Raw genomic sequence first — 17,806 nt, forward strand, 5'->3', positions numbered from 1 at the left:
TACTGGAGTTCTATTAAGGACACAGAAAAAAATGCAATTTCCTTGGAAAGCATGGCTTGGAATTTGCAGGGCTCTTGATGGTGAATTGGCAGTGTTTACGGCATTACCTTGCTGAATTTGACGTCCACTTCAGGATTTAGCACAAGCACAGAATGAACCAAAATTCCTGAAGTTGAGGTCCGTCATTCAGTGTTCTTCCATAAATTGCACAACATAACCCAATTACCACCACCATTACCACTATAGTGTTGACAATCAATTGATCAGTTGATAATTTCCCTTTTTTACACTCATATCACCGTTAGAAATCCCATAAAAGGTTAAGCTTTCTTCAATGAGGTGCAACTGGGTTTCTAATGGTGATCTGAGTAACAACTACTGTTAAATAACTGATCAGGCCCTGAAAATATCGTGGAGTTTTATTAAATTTCCTCATTGTGATTAATTACTAGATTTTTATAATGATTAATATTTTAAAGTTTGTCCATGATATTTCAGCTTCTGTCTTAACCCCATCTGTATGTCCTAATCTTTATGTTGCTCTGTAAAATGTTTTAAAAGTTGCATAATTATTAGTATTTTCATTTCCTGAAATCTGCCTGTGAGAATTCTTTAACATGATTAGCTGCTTAGATAGTTTAATGACTTCACTGCAGCTTAAAGCGGGAACCCCAGTAATCTCGGTTACAAACAACAAAGAGAAGTAAGGTTCTCGTCACAGCGACTGCTAGATCTTTCAAAGCTGCTTACTTTGAGATCAGTGGTGATTGTTGTCGTTTCACCATGGACTGCAAATAGACCTATTCTTTTCACTTACCTAAAACTCCACCCAAAGCTTCACTGAAAGTAGGCTCTAAAAACACAACCACTAGTTTTGTTGCTGAAAGATTTTGAATCTGTCGGATGCAGAGGCGGATTTACAGTTCTTGGGGCCCCGCGCTCACCTTAATTTCTGCAACGCCCAGTCTCACCCCCCCCCCCCCCCCCCCCCACGCGCACCCTCACCCCATAGAAGGCAACGGCGGAAATCACGGTGGACCAGGATGAAAGGACAGATTAAAAGAGCACAGCCGGAGCTAGTGAAAATGCAACTGCCCACATAACGTGACCCCCCCCCCCCCAGCTTTTAGCATTTTCATCCAAACGTCTGCCATGAAGCACATAATAAATCAAGTTTTCTTCAGAGATTCACTTTTACTCTGCAATTTCACCATTATTGTGTCACAAATAACATTGGCAGTCTCAATTATGATCTTCTCTTTCCCTTTTAAAATTATTTAATTGTCGCTAGTTTCATCGAAAACTAACTTACTGCGTCTTGTACACTTCTCATCATCAGAGGGATGTTCATGCCTCTGCTTCCACCAATAATCATTTTGAACTTTTATGTCAAAACTTTGAACTGAGGCTAACAATTATGCAGCATTCAATAAAGTCGGATCAATATTTTGCAGCAATTTACTGACAGCCTTCTTTGAAGTAAAGGGTTCCACAAAAGAATAAAAACAGCAACATCACACTTTTCAAGCTTCTCGGCTAAGGATTTTGCTTCAGCTTTTACATGGGGATTTTCTGAATTTGATGTCGAATAAGGTTTCCTTTATATCAGCAAAGTTCATTGCACAGCATCTGCACAAGCGGACCACCTGGTGTCACAAATTCTTTTGACCGTCAAATGATTTCAATTTGAATGCTACAAGTATGATGGCAACATATTCCACTGATGTGTGGAAATCGAAAAAAGGCATAAGATGTTTTGAACAAAGTCAAAAATAATGCAAAGTCAAAGAAAATGTACGGCTGCCTCACAGGATTCAGCTGCAGCATTGCATATTAAATTCAAGGAGTGAAGGGCAGCACGGTGGTGCAGTGGGTTAGCACTGCTGCCTCACGGCGCCGAGGTCCAAAGTTCGATCCCGGCTCTGGGTCACTGTCCGTGTGGAGTTTGCACATTCTCCCCGTGTTTGCGTGGGTTGCACCCCCACAACCCAAAGATGTGTAAGGTAGGTGGATTGAACACGCTAAATTGCCCCTTAATTGGAAAAAATGAATTGGGTACTCTAAATTTTAAAAAAAATATTCAAGGAGTGATTAGAACATGGGATGAATAATGCACAGGGGCTTGCATTGTTCAGTCTTGCTTGCAAACCCGAATATTTTCCTGCCATATCTACGGCATTATAGAAGCTTTGCACACGACAATGTTTGATGTCCAAACCTAAATTTGCAATGATTTTCAAAAACGTTGTCTCCTGGCACTCTGAAGTGTGGGATTGTAGCTGGACAAAACAAAGAAATCACTCTACAACTTCACTATCTCTGGTCACAGATATTAAAATTAATGTTGATTGGTCCACATGATTCACCAGATGTGTGCTGAACTACTATAAAATAGTACTTGGCATATTTTACCTCCATTAGTGAATTTGTTTCTGAGCTGCTTTGCCATTATAGTGATTAAGTCATCGAGGTTTGGTGCAGTAAGAGGTTGGTCTTCCCTGAACGACATTATTGATAACTTTTCAAATGCTCTTCGAGAAGCTCATCAAATTCATGAGATATTCAAAGCAGGCTAACAAATTAGCTCTTCAATTTAACAATGGTGTCTCACCATGTCCTTAGAGGTAGTCCCAAAGAAGACAGCAGTTGGATTGTGGCAACCACACATCTCAGCATTTTCAAAAAGAACACTCCTTTTCAAACTGAGCGAATAACGCAGAATGAATTCTTCCAGCTAATTTACATCTTTGAACAAACACACACATGGCTTTAATATTAGCTTTTTATATCAGCAACATCTTTTCCAACATTTCTACAGTTAAGAGTACATGGCGACAAATGCTTGTTTCCCTTTACCAGGGTCAGGGAATAATTTCCAAACTATCAGGAGACTGCCATAGAGGTTTCTGAAAAAAAATCAATCAATCCTTCTGCACTGTAAATTCTATGATTCTAATTTCAGTCATCCCATTTCACTTCATCCTCAGAAAGTGGGGCTTATAAAGACTTCTAACCTCTGCGTTGAGCCTCCAATTTCAAACTTTTTCCTCAAATTGTCCATATTACCTATCATACCCAGAGGAACATATTTTGGCCATAAGGCAATGTCTTCAGGGTATGTTTTTCCCCCTCAATTCAACAAAAGAATCAGCAATATCTTGTAGTTCCATTGTCACTTCATAGTCCACTTCTTGTTCAGCTTTTTCAGGTGATGTGGTGTATCTCTGGAAAACGGCAAGTCTAAATCATCAGATAATTCACCCATACTTTTGGATGAGGATGAATGTGCATTCTGTGCACTGTTCAATACTTAGAACTTTTCAAAGTAAAATGACAAACGGTCTTTTTGCCCAGCTTCGTCCTCTTGCCTCACCTTCAATTTTCTGTGTATTTGGCTGTCAGATTGGTAGTGTCGCTTACTATTGCTCAAGAAATTGATCTTGATTTTAATGAAGTGCCTAAAAGAGCAGGCGTTTGCACAGTTAATTCCATGTTTTTATCAGTTTCAATAATGGTTTCATCTTTTAACGATGAAGCTATGATTCTGGATTTCAAACAAAACTTACTTTTCTTGCCCATTCCCCCCACCCAAACTCTCCCTCCCCGTGCACCCCAACCCCATCACGGGCTCTCTCTCCCTCCTCCCAAAATGCATCCTAGCCCTCATACTCTCCCTCCCTGCAAGTCTGCAACCCTGGCTAAACCCCTCACACACTCTCTTTCCCCCCACCTACCCCTCAGTCTCCCCACATGCCGCACATTCTCCCATTCTCACTCACCTCACTCTCCAGGGGTCTTAAGGCAGCCTCCTGCCTCACTCTTCGTGGCTCAGTCTTAATTTGGGCCATCATGTCCTGTGCCTTGCTGTTGTTGGCCTGCCCTAGGTCGAGTCGCAAACCTGCTCGACGGCTAACCTCACCTGGTGGTGGTTTGTTGTTTCTGGTTTGCCCTGGTCAAGTTGCAGACCTGCTCATCTCGACGGCTGACCACACTTTGTGGTGGCTATCGGTGCCTCTTGCCTCAGTGTTGCTGGACTGCCTTCAGCCCTGGGTCGAGGCACCTGCTCCCCTTTTTTGTCAGCTGACCTCACCTCGTGGTGGCTTTGGGTGCCTTGTGCCTCATTGTTGCTGGCCTGCCCTGGTCAAGTTGCAAACCTGTTCACCTCGCCTTCTCCACTTGGCAGCTGACCTCACCTCTTGGCAGCTTTCATCGCCTCGCGGTTACGGACCTGCCCTCAGCCCTGGGATGAGTCGCCTGCTGCTCCCCTCAGCAGCTGACCTCACCTTGTGGTGAATTTCGGTGCCTCACACCTCGATGTTGCAGGACTGCCCTGGCTTGATTCGCAAATTTGCTCACGTTTTGCAAAAACTGTAAAAGCTCAGCAGCCTCTGCCTCTCCCTCCTCGCCTAGTTGCCTTTCTTTGTTCCTCGCACACCTGAAGGCAACCATTCATACAGTTCAGGCCAGTGTTTTCCCGCACTTTCAGATTCACAAATCAGAGTCTGATTTTGCTCTGCATTTCCTGCTGATAGGCCCAACAAATGTAAATGAGCCTCAGGATAAACCCCCGTCCCCCCAATTGGTCGAGGCCTTGTGCCTAGGCATGGTGTGCTTCATTGTAAATTCGCCTCAGCTTGGATGTAAATCTGCTACAATCTTAATAAAAGAGGGGCAAGGTGCGACACGGTAGCGCAGTGTTTAGCACTGCTGCCTCACGGAGACGAGGACCCGGGTTCGATCCCGGCCCGGGTCACTGTCCGTGTTGAGTTTGCACATTTTCCCTGTGTCTGCGTGGGTCTCACCCCCACAACCCAAAAGATGTGCAAGGTAAGTGGATTGGTCTCACTCAAAGAGGGGCAAAGTGACATGGTGTTCTGATCGTGAATAAGTAACAAAAACAAAATCTTACAGGTAAATGCCATGAATATCAGATCATCAGCAAGAAATCTAACCTGGAATTCAGAAAAAAAAAATTTTCACCCAAAGATCAGTGAGGGCAGGGAGTGATTGAACAGTGAATAGTATTAAGAGGAAGCTAGACAAGCATCTTAAGAAGGGAATAGAGAGGTACAGTGATAGATTTAGAATGAAGAAAGATGAAGGAGGTTCAAGTGGAGCATAAATGCCATCATGGTCTGATTGGGCCAAGTGGCCTGTTTGTGTGTCATATAGCCGATATAATGCAATTTGCTCTCATGGCTATAGGTTTTTAAAAATTGACATTCTACTCTCCATAAACTTAGGTTTTGCAAATATCTGCTGCATGTGTCCTAACAACAATCACCACTGTTTGCTGACCTACAATGACTCCAGGTTAAGCAATATTTCAGTATTAAAATTTCTATCTTTGTTTGCAACTCCCTCGATAACCTCACCCCTCCTTATCTCTGTCATCTCCTCCAAACCTATAACCGTCCGAGGTGGAGATTCATCTCCAATTCTGAAATCTTGAACATCCCTATCACTGGCAGTTGTACCTTCAGCTGCCTACACAAAGCATGTCCAATGTACAGCCTGCGAATACCCTTTATGCGGACCGGAGCCAGTGTTCAGAGTTCCAGTCAAAAGAGGTGAGTATCAATGGAAGATTCTGCGTGGAGCTGCCCCTCCAAACACAGGCCATTTCTCTCGCTTTTGCTGGTGAAAGGCTGACTAGTGAGCCTATCGCCAACAAATGAGGGAGAGAAACAATTTCTGATTGGAGTAGCTGCAGCGATAACCGGCATTAGTGAGTGTGCTGAGGACTGCCGAGCCGAGGCAAGCAAACGTATGGCAAGCCTGCCGATCCAAGCAACATTGGGGCTGGAGCCAGGGAAGCCAAGCAGAGGCGGTTAGAGCCAGAGGAGTCAAGCAATGGCTTGACTGGAGCCCAGAGAGCCAAGTTCATCGGGCATGGAGAACGTGCAGTTTTGGTGGTCTGGGATGGGCAACGTTTTGGTAGGCCCAGAGAGGAGATGATGCCGTTGTATGTTGGAGTGCGAGTGACTGAGCGAATATGCAGGGGTGAGTATGAGAGACTGAGTGAGTGTGACAGTCTGTCTTAGGCTCAGTCTCAGGTTTTCCACTCTCTCACCAACACGTATTCACATACCCATTTACATTCTCCACCACATACAATGACCCTCTCACACTCTGGTCATTTTTATTTTTTAACGTAACTATTTATTGCTGTGACATTGCTGTACATTTGCTCAGTAATTGTTTCTTTCTTTAAAACCACATCTTTTCTTTGAAATTCAGTTTGTCATGCCAACCCTTATCTTTATGTTCTTTTAAAAACAAATTTAGAGTACCTAATTATTTTTTCCCAATTAAGGCGCAATTTAGCGTGGCCAATCCACCTAACCTGCACATCTTTGGGTTGTGGGGATGAAATCCACGCAGACACAGGGAGAATGTGCAAACTCCACACAGACAGTGACCCAGGGTTGGGATCGAACCCGGGTCCTCAGCTCCATAGGCAGCAGTGCTAACCAGTGCACTGTGCCGCCTGCACCTTTTCAAAATTTGTTCATCACCCACTTGAGTGTGAAAAATATGCAAATAACCACCACCAAAAAAATACAAGCCTGGCCTTGGTCATAAGCTCTGTCATTTACTCCCTAAGCCCTTCCATCTCTTTATCTTTCTTTTCTCCTTTAAGACTCTGTAACCTATCTGAAGGAAGAAAGAAAACATTTAAAAATGTCAAAAGAAAATAAATTGTATTTCCAAGGAGCTACGTCATTCATGGTTAAGTACTCTGCCAATGTTGTTAAGGTTGTCGCATAAAGAATAGCAACATGGGCTAGATGAACAGTATCTTTGGGGAAGCAGGGCGAAAAAAACTAAGAATGAGATTTTCACCAATTGTACGCTTCCCCATTTAGGATCATGTGGATTTTTATTTAGAAAGTAATAACTGTTGGAAATACTGTTTCCAAATGTTGGAAATGAAGCATTGCAGCAGACATGTATCATGAGCAGCCTTGGAAGATCCAGGAAATGTTCAATAATGGATGTAAAAAGAGAACAGTGCACAAAACATAAAATGTATTAGTTTTCAGCTGCTCTGTTTCAGGTCATTGCATTTGATCCTACCCACCTTACAATTACATAAAATATTGTACGCCCAAAATATTGAACAAGAGGTTGACTAGCAACGTTACTCCAACTTGTAAACGTGCACAACCTACCAATTGTGCTGCAATATAATGATGCACTGGATCCCACAGGTTGTTTTAAATGTCTAAATGTAATTTAAAATGTTTCAAAGACGTCATTACAGAAAGTACAATAAACAAGAAGGTAACCTATAGCATAGAGGTACTTCCTGGCCTTCTTTCGGGGACAAATCTTTGATGCAGGTAACAGTTTGCAGAACTTGGTTTCTTTCTGAGGTTTACTGACCTCCCTGTATTCCTCCAGCAACTTCTGCAGGGCAACTCGCAGACTAAAATCAGGTATACCTGGAGGTAGGAATCAGATTCTGTTGTATTTACCTCAGAAAACATATAGATGTGCAGCATCATACAGAATATCCTACATCACAAAGTACAAAGCATCAGAGCGATCAATAATACAAGCAAAACATTTGTGTTGGAAATAAATAGATGTAGGCTGGCGTGGCACTTCTTTGGGAATTGAACATATTATTAGCTTGTTGCAATAGTTAATCTATCATAATAAAGACAGTTAAAGAAATCAACTAATAAGGTTGGATGAATAGATCTTAATGTTAAATGGATATGCTAGATGTTTTTGATTCTCTGCTTACATGTTTTCATTACTCTCCCGAGCATTTAATTTAAGTGAGTCATGGCACCATAAAATTATATAGTTTGCACAACTCCACAACACAAATTATATGTGGATCCTTGTTTTCTATGGGTGGTCTTGAATGGTACAATGGTGCACGGCAATGACAGACAGATCATTTGCTGCCCATTATATGTCACACTGTGAATTTACTTCTCAAAGGCATTTAGGGTTTGGTAACTTGTCTTGCCAGTGATGATAATATCCATGAACGAATAAAAGAAAATCCCTAATTGCCCTCAAGATGATGGTGGCTTGTCACCCTCTTGAATCACTGCATTCCAAATGGTACAAAGAAACACGTAATGCAGTTACGAAGGGAGTTCCAGGATTTGAACCCAATAACATTGAAGGAATGATGGTATAGTTCCAAGTCAAAATGGTTTGCGACTTGAAGGGGTGCTTGAAGGTGCTGGTGTTCCTGTGGGTTGGCAGCTCTTGTTTTTCTAGGTGGTAGAGGTCTCAAATTTAGAAGATGGTGTGGAAAGAACCATCTTTTGAATTGCTGCAGTGTATTTTCGAGGGCACACACTGTTGCCACCATGATGGTGCTTCAAAGGGGTGCTAATCCGGCAGGCTGCTTTGACCTGGATGGTGTCAAACTTCCTGAGTTGTTAGAGCTGCACTCATCTAGGCAAGTGGAGCATGTTCCATCACACTTGCGCCTTATAGATGAAAGATAGGTTTTGAGGAGTTGGGTGACATACGTTTGGATCCCAGGAAGTTCCAACTCACTGACCTAGGAGGAAATTACTGGGAAGTTTGAACTTCCGACAGGCAATTCCCCTGCTCCCCAAGAACCTCTCTACATTCGTTCGGAGAAGTGAAGCTCGCAAATCAGGCCAGAAATGCAGAGCTGCATTGAGGGGCAGAAACGGTCAGTCAGAGTGGCAATCTAACAGCGATTGCTGCTTCGCAAAAGACCAGGCCAATATTTAAGTGGCTGGTCCAGTTAAATTTCTGGTCAGGGGTAATCCCCAGAATATGATAGTGGGGATTCAGCAGTGGTAATGCCATTGAATATCAAGGGAGATGGTTAAATTCTCTCTTGTTGGAAATGGTGCTTGCTCAGCACTTGTAAGGCATGAATGTTACACAGAATTATCATAGAATTTACAGTGCAGAAGGAGACCATTCGGCCCATTGAGTCTGCACTGGCTCTTGGAAAGAGCACCTACTTAGGCCCACACCTCCACCCTATCCCTATAACCTAGCAACCCCATCTAACCTAAAGGCAATTTTGCATGGCTAATCCACCTAACCTGCACATCTTTGGACTGTGGGAGGAAACCAGAGCACCCGGAGGAAACCCACGCAGACACGGGGAGAACATGCAGATTCCGCACAGACAGTGACCCAAGCGGGAATTGAACCTGGGACCCTGGCGCTGTGAAGCCATAGTGCTAACCACTATGCTACCATGCTGCCCACATGTTTCATAGATTTGATAGGGGCATTCAAAATCATGAATGTTTTGGGCAGATTAAATAGGGAGACACTGTTCCCATTGATGGAAGAATCAAGAACCAGAGAGCAGATTTAAGATAATTGCCAAAGGAAGCAATGGCGACACGAGGACACATTTTTTCACATAGCTAGTGGTTAGGATCTGGAATGCTCTGCCTGAGTGCTGTCGAGGCAGGATCAATTGAGGCTTTTAGATGGGAATTGGATCATTATATGAAAAGGAAACATTTGCATGGATATAGGGAAAAGGCAGGGGACAACATCCAGTGAACTTCTGTTTCAAAGAGCCAGCACAGACAAGTAGGGCCTAATGGCCTCCTTCTGTTCTGCAACCATTCTATGATATCAGCCCGAGACAGAACGTTGCACAGGTCCTGCTGCATGTGGACACGGACTGCTTTATAATCTGAGGAGTTGTGAATGGAACTGAACACTGCAAGCAACAGTAAATATCCCCACTCCTGATCTCATGATGGAGAGGTCATTGATAAAGCAGCTGAGGATGGTTGGGTCTAGTTCACTGATCAGAGGTATTCCTGAAACAGTGACCTGGGACTGAGATGATTGGCACCCAACAACGACAACCACTTCCCATTTTGCTAGGGTATGACTCCAGCTGGTGGAGTGTTTCCCCCCACTGATTCCCATGAACCAAAATAAGGGGAAGTAGATTTAGGACTGAGTTTAGGAGGAACTTCTTCACCCAAAGGGTTGTGAATCTATGTAATTCCTTGCCCAGTGAAGCAGTAGAGGCTCCTTCATTAAATGTTTTTAAGATAAAGATAGATAGTTTTTTGAAGAATAAAGGGATTAAGGGTTATGGTGTTCGGGCCGGAAAGTGGAGCTGAGTCCACAAAAGATCAGCCAAGATCTCATTGAATGGTGGAGCAGGCTCGAGGGGCCAGATGGCCTACTCCTAGTTCTTATGACTTCAATTTTAATAGGGATCCTGGATGCCACACATGGTCAAATGCTGCTTCGATGTCAAGAGCTGTCACTCTCTGGCATTCAGCTCTTTGTTTGCCCATGTTTGGACCAAAGCTGTAATGAGCTCTGGAGATCATTCATCTGGAACCCAAACTAAGTATCGGACCTACAGATTAGGAAGATCAGAAAGAGTATCCTAGTGATTCAGGAGTATATTGCAATTGGCCTCAGTGTTCCTGGGCTCGGAAGAATTCCTGTCCCATGAGGTCCTGCTACAAAGTAGATTATGTAAATACAGAAGGTTAGTAGACTGTGATGCCCCCAACAGTCGAATAGATTGGTTGACAGACACTTTGATTGGTCACATTATGAGCAGACACCAATAACCAATGCCATGGTAACCATTGTTATAGAGGAATGCAGCAGCCAATTTCAATTTGTTCACAGCAAGGTCCCACTTGCATATAAAAGTAACATTCTGAGAAACCACTGAAGTGTTAACAAGGTTAGCCCAAGAATGTGGAATACTCAAACTCGATCATACCTTCAATGTACTTGAACAACCTCCGTGAAGACAGTAGAGGGAATCGAACAGGATCCAGAACTTCAATCACGTACTTTTTCCTTTTGCCCATGTCTTTGAGAACCCATTCCATAGCAGCTGTGAAAACTTGATATTCATCCTCAATGTGAAGTTCTTCATTTTTTAAAATCTTGACAACCACATCTTTTTCTAATCCCATAAATTCCTCAGTTTTACAAACCTCCAGGAAGTGCACGTAAATGTAGCTTTCAGTAAATTCTATAAGATCGTGGCATGCGATTTGTTCAGCAAATTGATAAATTCCGACACAGTTTGAAGGATCAACTTGCCCTTTTAAAAAATCACTGCACATGTTCACAATCTCCGTTAACTGCAACATATCTGCTGCAAGGATCACCTCTTGTACATTTTTTATGCTGACATCGATGATACCTGTTTGACATGGAGTAGAAGAAAGAAAATGCATTTAATGCTTCTACAAGAGGACCACTTGCTTCATGTGAGGTTAGCTGAACTTGTCCATGTTCATTCTGATGGGGCTTCAAATTAAAGATTGCAGAACCAACTACTGTACATTAAAAACAGTTTCAACAGCATAACAGACACTGAATCACAAACATCAGCATATTCTCCTCATAATTCATTCATTGGTCAATTGGTTAGCTCAGCTCCCACTGTGAATGGTCCATTATTAATGTTTTTGTTCCTATTCAATGGAACCGTCTAAATTTATTTTTATTTGTTCTCGGGCAAGATTGCTTTTATTGCTTATCCCTAGCTAACCCGAGAAGGTGATGGGGGATGTTCTTCTTGAGATGGTGGCTCTGGCAATTGTGTTATGAAAGGGAATTTTTGGATTTAGACCCAGTGATGATGAAGCTGCAATAGAAGTCCAAATTGTGATGGTGACTTGGAGGCTTTGTACTCCCGTATTGCTCTTCGCTTTCAGTCATTTAGTTCAGCAGGGACGAGAAGTGCTGTCCAAGGAACCTGGTGGGGTACTGCAGAGGCTGCTGCAGATCCGGCACAATGCAACTGGAGTGCACCAATGATGCAGGAGTTAGATATTGGAATCAAATTCCAGGAATCAAACTGCTCCATCCCTGTGCTGCTAACCTTATCCAGTATGGTCGCAACTGCACACATCTGGGCAAGTCTATCAAGCTCCAGACTTGAGTCTGGTAGGTGACGGAGGGGTTAGATGTTGAGCCAACACCAACCCTGCTCTTGTGGTCATGGTGTTGATATGCCTAGTCCAGGTAAGCACCTGGACAAGATACGTACATGGTAGGAGGCGTTAGTTATGTTACTGCCATTGAAAGTCAGCATGTGGAGAACTGGGCTTTATCTCGTAGCTGCCTTGTTTACTTGGGGCAAATGTTATCTGACATTTGTTAGTCCAAATAAAGATGCCATTCAAATCCTGCTGCAAGCTAACATGGACTGTTTTATCATTGGTGAAGAGACGGAGAGGTTTAGGGAGGGAATTTCAGAGTTTAGCGCCATCCCATTTCTGACATGATGGCAGAGGAAATGTCATTGAAAATGCAGCTGACAATGATTAAGTTGAGGACAGTGACCTGTGGAACCTCTGCAGAGATATCCTGTGGCTGCGGTGTCCAGCTTCCAACAATCCCAACCAGCTGCCTTTATGTCAGGCATCGCTCCTCTGTTTTCATTTTTTTTTTTAAATTGGAAGTACCCAATTCTTTTTTTTCCACTTGAGGGACAAATTAGCGTGGCCAATTCACCTACCACGCACATCTTTTGGGTTGTGGGGGTGAGACCTGCGCAGACATGGGGAGAATGTGCAAACTCCACATGGACAGTGACCCAGGGCCGCGATTGAACCTGGGTCCTCAGCGCCATGAGGCAGCAGTGCTAACCACTGCCCACCATGCCGCCCATGTGTTTTTATTTTAACCTCCACCTTCCTACTGCCGTCCCATAATTTGCTTTTGCAGCGGCTCCTTAATGCCAGTTTGAATGTTCCCTTTGATGTGGAAGATACCCAACTTCATCTCTCTGACGTTCAGCTCTAGAATTCATTACTTGGGACACTTTCACATGTTAAAGGTTCTATGTGAACGCAAACTGCTTTTTCTCTATTTCTGGATCAACGGTCTGGCTCCAAGTAGTTTTGGCAGAATGCAAAGCTAAGCCTCAACTTATGTCCTCTACAACAAAACATCTTCTTAAACCGTTCTCCCCTGTCTCCTCCACCCTCACTCCAACAATAAGTGCAAGGAGTTCAAGTACTTTTTTATTACCAAAACTGAGGCTAAGCAATTGGCTGCCTCTGCTCCTTCCCTCCCTTTCATCAGCCCACTGGGCAAAACTTCCTCAAAAACGTTCTCCCCTGAAATCACATTGTTCTCCAGTTTCTCTCCAATCTCCTCTCATGTCCTTTCCAAGTTCATGTTTATCAGACCCACCTGCTGGTCCTTTGACCCCCATTCCCACCCAAGTGCTAACCACACAACCTCTCTTCCTAATCCCCATGCCAGTTTATGATTCTCTCTTCGGGTTTTGTACCTCTTTCCTTTAAATCTGCAGTCATTACCCCTCTTCCCAAAAAAAGAAACAACCCTTGCCACACCGTCATTCCAAATTACCATCCTAACTCCAACTTCCCTTTCCTCTCCAAAGTCCTTGAACATGTTGGCATCTCCAAAATCCATGCCCATCTTTCCTGGAACTCCACTTCTGAATTTCTCCACCCCACCCCCCACCAGAGTGCCAAAATCCACCTCGACTTCTTGATCTCTCTGCAGGCTTTGACCACACCATCCTCCTCCAATGTCTCGCCAATATCTATCAGCTGGGTGGAATTGCTCTGCACTGGTTTCATTCTTAACGACCTAATTGTAGCCAGCGTATTACTTGAAATGGCTTGCCTTCTTGCTCCCCCACCATTACCTCTGGTGTCTCCCATGGATTTATCTTTCACCCTCTGCTATTTCTCTCTCAATCTCTCCGCTGTTGCTAAATTATCAGACTGCTTCTCCAACATTCAGTCCTGGGTGAGCAGAAATTTTCTCCAAATAAACATCAGAAAGATTGAAACCACTGGTTTTGGTGCCCGGCACTAACTCCATTCCCTACTAACTCCATCCCTCTCGCTGGAAACGATTTGAAGCTGAATCACACTGTCCACCCCTTGGTATCACATCTGACACCAAGATGAGTTTCTGACCTCACATCACTGAGACCGCCTATTTCCACTTCTATAACATTGTCTGGAAGTTAGAAAATATATATTTAGATCTGGTATATAATTTTAAAAAAAATTTAGAGTACCCAATTCATTTTTTCCAATTAAGGGGCAATTGCACATCTTTGGCTTCTGGGGGCGAAACCCACACAAACACGGGGAGAATGTGCAAACTCGACACGGACAGTGACCCAGAGCCGGGATCGAACCTGGGACCTTGGTGCCATGAGGCAGCAGTGCTAACCACTGTACCCCCGTGCTGCCCTATCTGGTTTATAATTTTAAGATGATTCTTCTTGCTTTGCTAAATATAAAACACAGGTCTTTCTAAATAGTTACTACACCGATTTTAATTTAATTTTCTTGCCAAATTAATTTAAATAGGCACAAAAAAATCTGGTTACACATATAGTTAACAAATGCATTATTTATTTCTTGTTGTTTTTCAAACAGTGAGACCTAATAGAATAGTAACTGCATTCAAAGATGTCAACTCAGTGCATGTCTATGCACAGGGACCTTCTTGTTGAAGACTTGGAAAAAGACACATCCATAAAAATGTGTGCAAAATCTGAATAAAGCACAGTAAATATGTGATTAAATTCAATCAATACGTAGCAAACCAATGTTTTTTTTAAAAACCGCGGACGCGTGTTTTCTGACCCCTCTGTCAGATGGTTCTGCAGCCTTTATTTCAGGATACATGGTACATATTGTAACAAAACAAGCAACAGTCAGTATAGCACACATTGTTCACAAGTTAAGGGCAATACATCTACATTGTCCTGCAAGGAGAAATCCGCCCTAATTCACTGTGACACTCAAAAGTGATAAGATCAAATATTGAGCCGGACATGTGCACACAGTTGAAATATTATCCAGACATCATTACATCTATAACAACTTTCCTGCCTACTCAGAATGGTTGAAACCTTTGTATTTGAGGACAGCACAACCAACATGAGGACATCTTTCTGAAAAGCATTCAACATACATCATGACAGTTAATCAACTGCTTCATCACATCGACAATAATGCAAAGTTCTCCATTATATTTAGACTGTGTTTTTTCAAAGGCATTTACAGTTTAGAAAAACAAAGTGGTGGCTCCAACAGTAACAAAAGAAATATACCTGAACAGTGCTCTGGACTCTACACTGAATAATAACAGGTTGGAGAACTTCAGCCATGCACTGATGCTTCAGTGACTAATTCTGCATTGCTGAGCAGTGTAGTACATAGATGCCTTTATAAATAGTAATGAAAAAAAAAAAGTTCTGCGAATCTGCTGGGGACAATTTCAAAGTTTGCGAATTACACAAAACTTGTGTACCATCAAGTATTACAGAGAAATGTGAGGAAATGCATTTTGGTAGGAAGAACATGGAGAGGCAATATAAAATAAAGAGTAAAATTCTTCTCGGTACTCAGGAGTAGAGGGGCCGGAGTGTATATGTGCATAGATCATTGAAGGTAGCAGGACAGGTGGAGAGAGCAGTTAATAAAGCATATAGCATTCTGGGCTTTATTAATAGGGACATAGAGTATAAGAGCAAGAATGTTATGCTTAACTTGTATAAAACACTAGTTAAACCTCAGATGGAATATTGTATACAGTCTGGGTGTCACACGAGAGGAAAGGAAAGAACACATCAGAGAGAGAGTGCATAAGAGGTTCACAAGAATGGCTCCAGGAATGAGAAACTTCAGTTATGAGGATAGATTGGAGAGGTTGGGACTGTTCTCCTTGGAAAGAGGAAAACTAAGAGGAGATTTAATAGAGATGTTCAAAATCATGAGGGGGCTGGGCAGAGTAGACAGAGAGAAACTGTTCCCACTCATAAAAGGGTCAAGAACGAGGAAGCACAGGTTTTAGGTAATTTGCAAAAAAAAGCAAATATGATGCAAGAAAAAACTTTTTCACACAGCGAGTGTTTCGGGTCTGGAATTCAATGCCTGGGATTGTGGTGGACGCAGGTTCATTCAGGGCATTTAAGAGGGTATTAGAGGATTATCTGAATATAAACAATGTTCAGGGGTGCAGGGAAAAGGCAGGAGAATGGCACAAAGTCATGATGCTCGTTTGGAGAGCCGGTGTAGACACAATGGGCTATTCTGCACAGTAACCATTCTGCGATTGTGTGAAAGTAAAAACAGAAATCGCTCAGAACACACAACAGGGCCAACACACTGTAAGGAGAAATGATAGATTGAGCCTTCAGGTCTTCAAAAGTTATCTGGAAACTAGGAGAAACAGTGTTTCCCGGGCTACCTTACCTCAACAAAAGCGGGTATATTAGCTTTATTAATGGAAAAATAAAGTGCCAGGTCTCAGCAGTGAAATGAGACCAATGAAGGGGATATTAAAAATGAACAAAAGCTTGGTCAAAAATGTGAGTTTCAAGTTTGACGCAGATTTTCACTTTAAACCTGAACCCTTCCTCTCACAGGTGCTGAAAGCGCTACTGCTTCTTCTTCCCTCCCTCCAGTATTTTATTGCCAGTTATTTTTCATTGGGTTTGTAAGACCTTTAAGGGTTTTGGTAAGGGGTTGGGCAAATTGGTAGCATAGTGGTTAGCACATTTGCTTCACAGCTCCAGGGTCCCAGGTTCGATTCCTGGCTGGGTCACTGTCTGTGCGGAGTTTGCACTTTCTCCCCGTGTGTGCGTGGGTTTCCTCCCAGTCCAAAGACGTGCAGGTTAGGTGGATGGGCCATGCTAAATTGCCCTTAATGTCCAAAAAGGTTAAGTGGGTTACGGGCATAGGGTAGATAGGTGGATTTGAGTAAGGTGCTCTTTGTAAGGGCCGGTACAGACTCGATGGGCCGAATGGCCCCCTTCGGCACTGTAAATTCTATGATCTATGACCTGACTGAAGATTCTCCGGGACAGTTACCTGTGTAAATGAACTCCAGCAGCAGGCGGAAGGTTTCTGCCTCGATGCCATGGATCTGGATGAGGTCTTTGCTGGCTTCCTGCATCCCTCCTGCGAACAACACTGCGAAGTAGGGGCTGCTGGCGGCCAGGATCAGCTTGTGGACGCTGAAAAGTTGCTCCTTCACCTGCAGCTGCACATCGCAGAAGTCCTCGCGGGCCCTCAGGCGGTTTATCTGGGCCAGCAGGGCCCGGGCGTGTTTATCACAGGCCGATCGTGCTGGCTCCCAGGCCGGGCTCGACCCCGACTTCGGGTAGACGGACTGAGCCATCAATCAGCCCGTTCCCCTGACAGCCCTCAACCAGTCAGCCCGCTGCGCCCCGGGGGTAAAAGCCCGCCACCCGCTCCGACCAATCCTGTCACCCGTCATCCGCTAATCCTCCCTGCCAGGAGGAGGAATCGAACCCCGCATGGCTGCTGCCTGAGGTCGCCGGCCGGCTGCACCGATCAGTGGGGTCCTCAACAACGTCCGGGACATGGGGGTCCTCCGGGAGGCCCTGTGTCCTCCGGGACATGGGGGTCCTCCGGGAGGCCCTGTGTCCTCCGGGACGATGGGAGGCGCTGTGTTCTCCGGGACAGCGGGGGTCCTCCGTGACAGGGGGAGGCGCTATTTCCTCGGGGAGAGTGCAAGTCCTCCGGGACATCCAGAGGCGCTGTGTCCTCCTGGGACAGCGAGAGTCCTCCGAACACAGGGGAAGTCCTCCGGGACAGCGGGAGGCGCTGTGTCCTCCGGGATAGCGAGAGTCCTTCGGGACAGCGGGAGGCGCTGTGTCCTCCGGGATAGCGAGAGTCCTCCGGGACAGCGGGAGGCGCTGTGTCCTCCGGGACAGGGGAAGTCCTCCGGGACAGCGGGAGGCGCTGTGTCCTCCGGAATAGCGAGAGTCCTCCGGGACAGCGGGAGGCGCTGTGTCCTCCGGGATAGC

General features: G+C 44.2%; 1 protein-coding gene across 3 annotated transcripts in view; it reads right to left on the reverse strand.

The window, feature by feature from the left end:
• Nucleotides 1-17,438, reverse strand: part of ipp (intracisternal A particle-promoted polypeptide) — a 29,990-nt gene extending 12,552 nt beyond the window's left edge. The window contains exons 1-3 of one of the 3 annotated variants that reach the window (XM_072510824.1): nucleotides 16,845-17,438; nucleotides 10,736-11,167; nucleotides 7,293-7,448 (exon numbers count right to left, since the gene is read on the reverse strand). In XM_072510824.1, coding sequence (XP_072366925.1) covers nucleotides 7,293-7,448; nucleotides 10,736-11,167; nucleotides 16,845-17,154 — 898 coding nt within the window. In that variant the 5' untranslated portion in view covers nucleotides 17,155-17,438. The remainder of the gene's footprint in view (nucleotides 1-7,292; nucleotides 7,449-10,735; nucleotides 11,168-16,844) is intronic. The other 2 variants (XM_072510823.1, XM_072510825.1) reach the window with 2 other exon arrangements.
• Nucleotides 17,439-17,806: the final 368 nt, after the last annotated feature.

Source organism: Scyliorhinus torazame, chromosome 7 (genome assembly GCF_047496885.1).
Source record: "Scyliorhinus torazame isolate Kashiwa2021f chromosome 7, sScyTor2.1, whole genome shotgun sequence".
NCBI classification, from domain to species: Eukaryota; Metazoa; Chordata; class Chondrichthyes; order Carcharhiniformes; family Scyliorhinidae; genus Scyliorhinus; species Scyliorhinus torazame.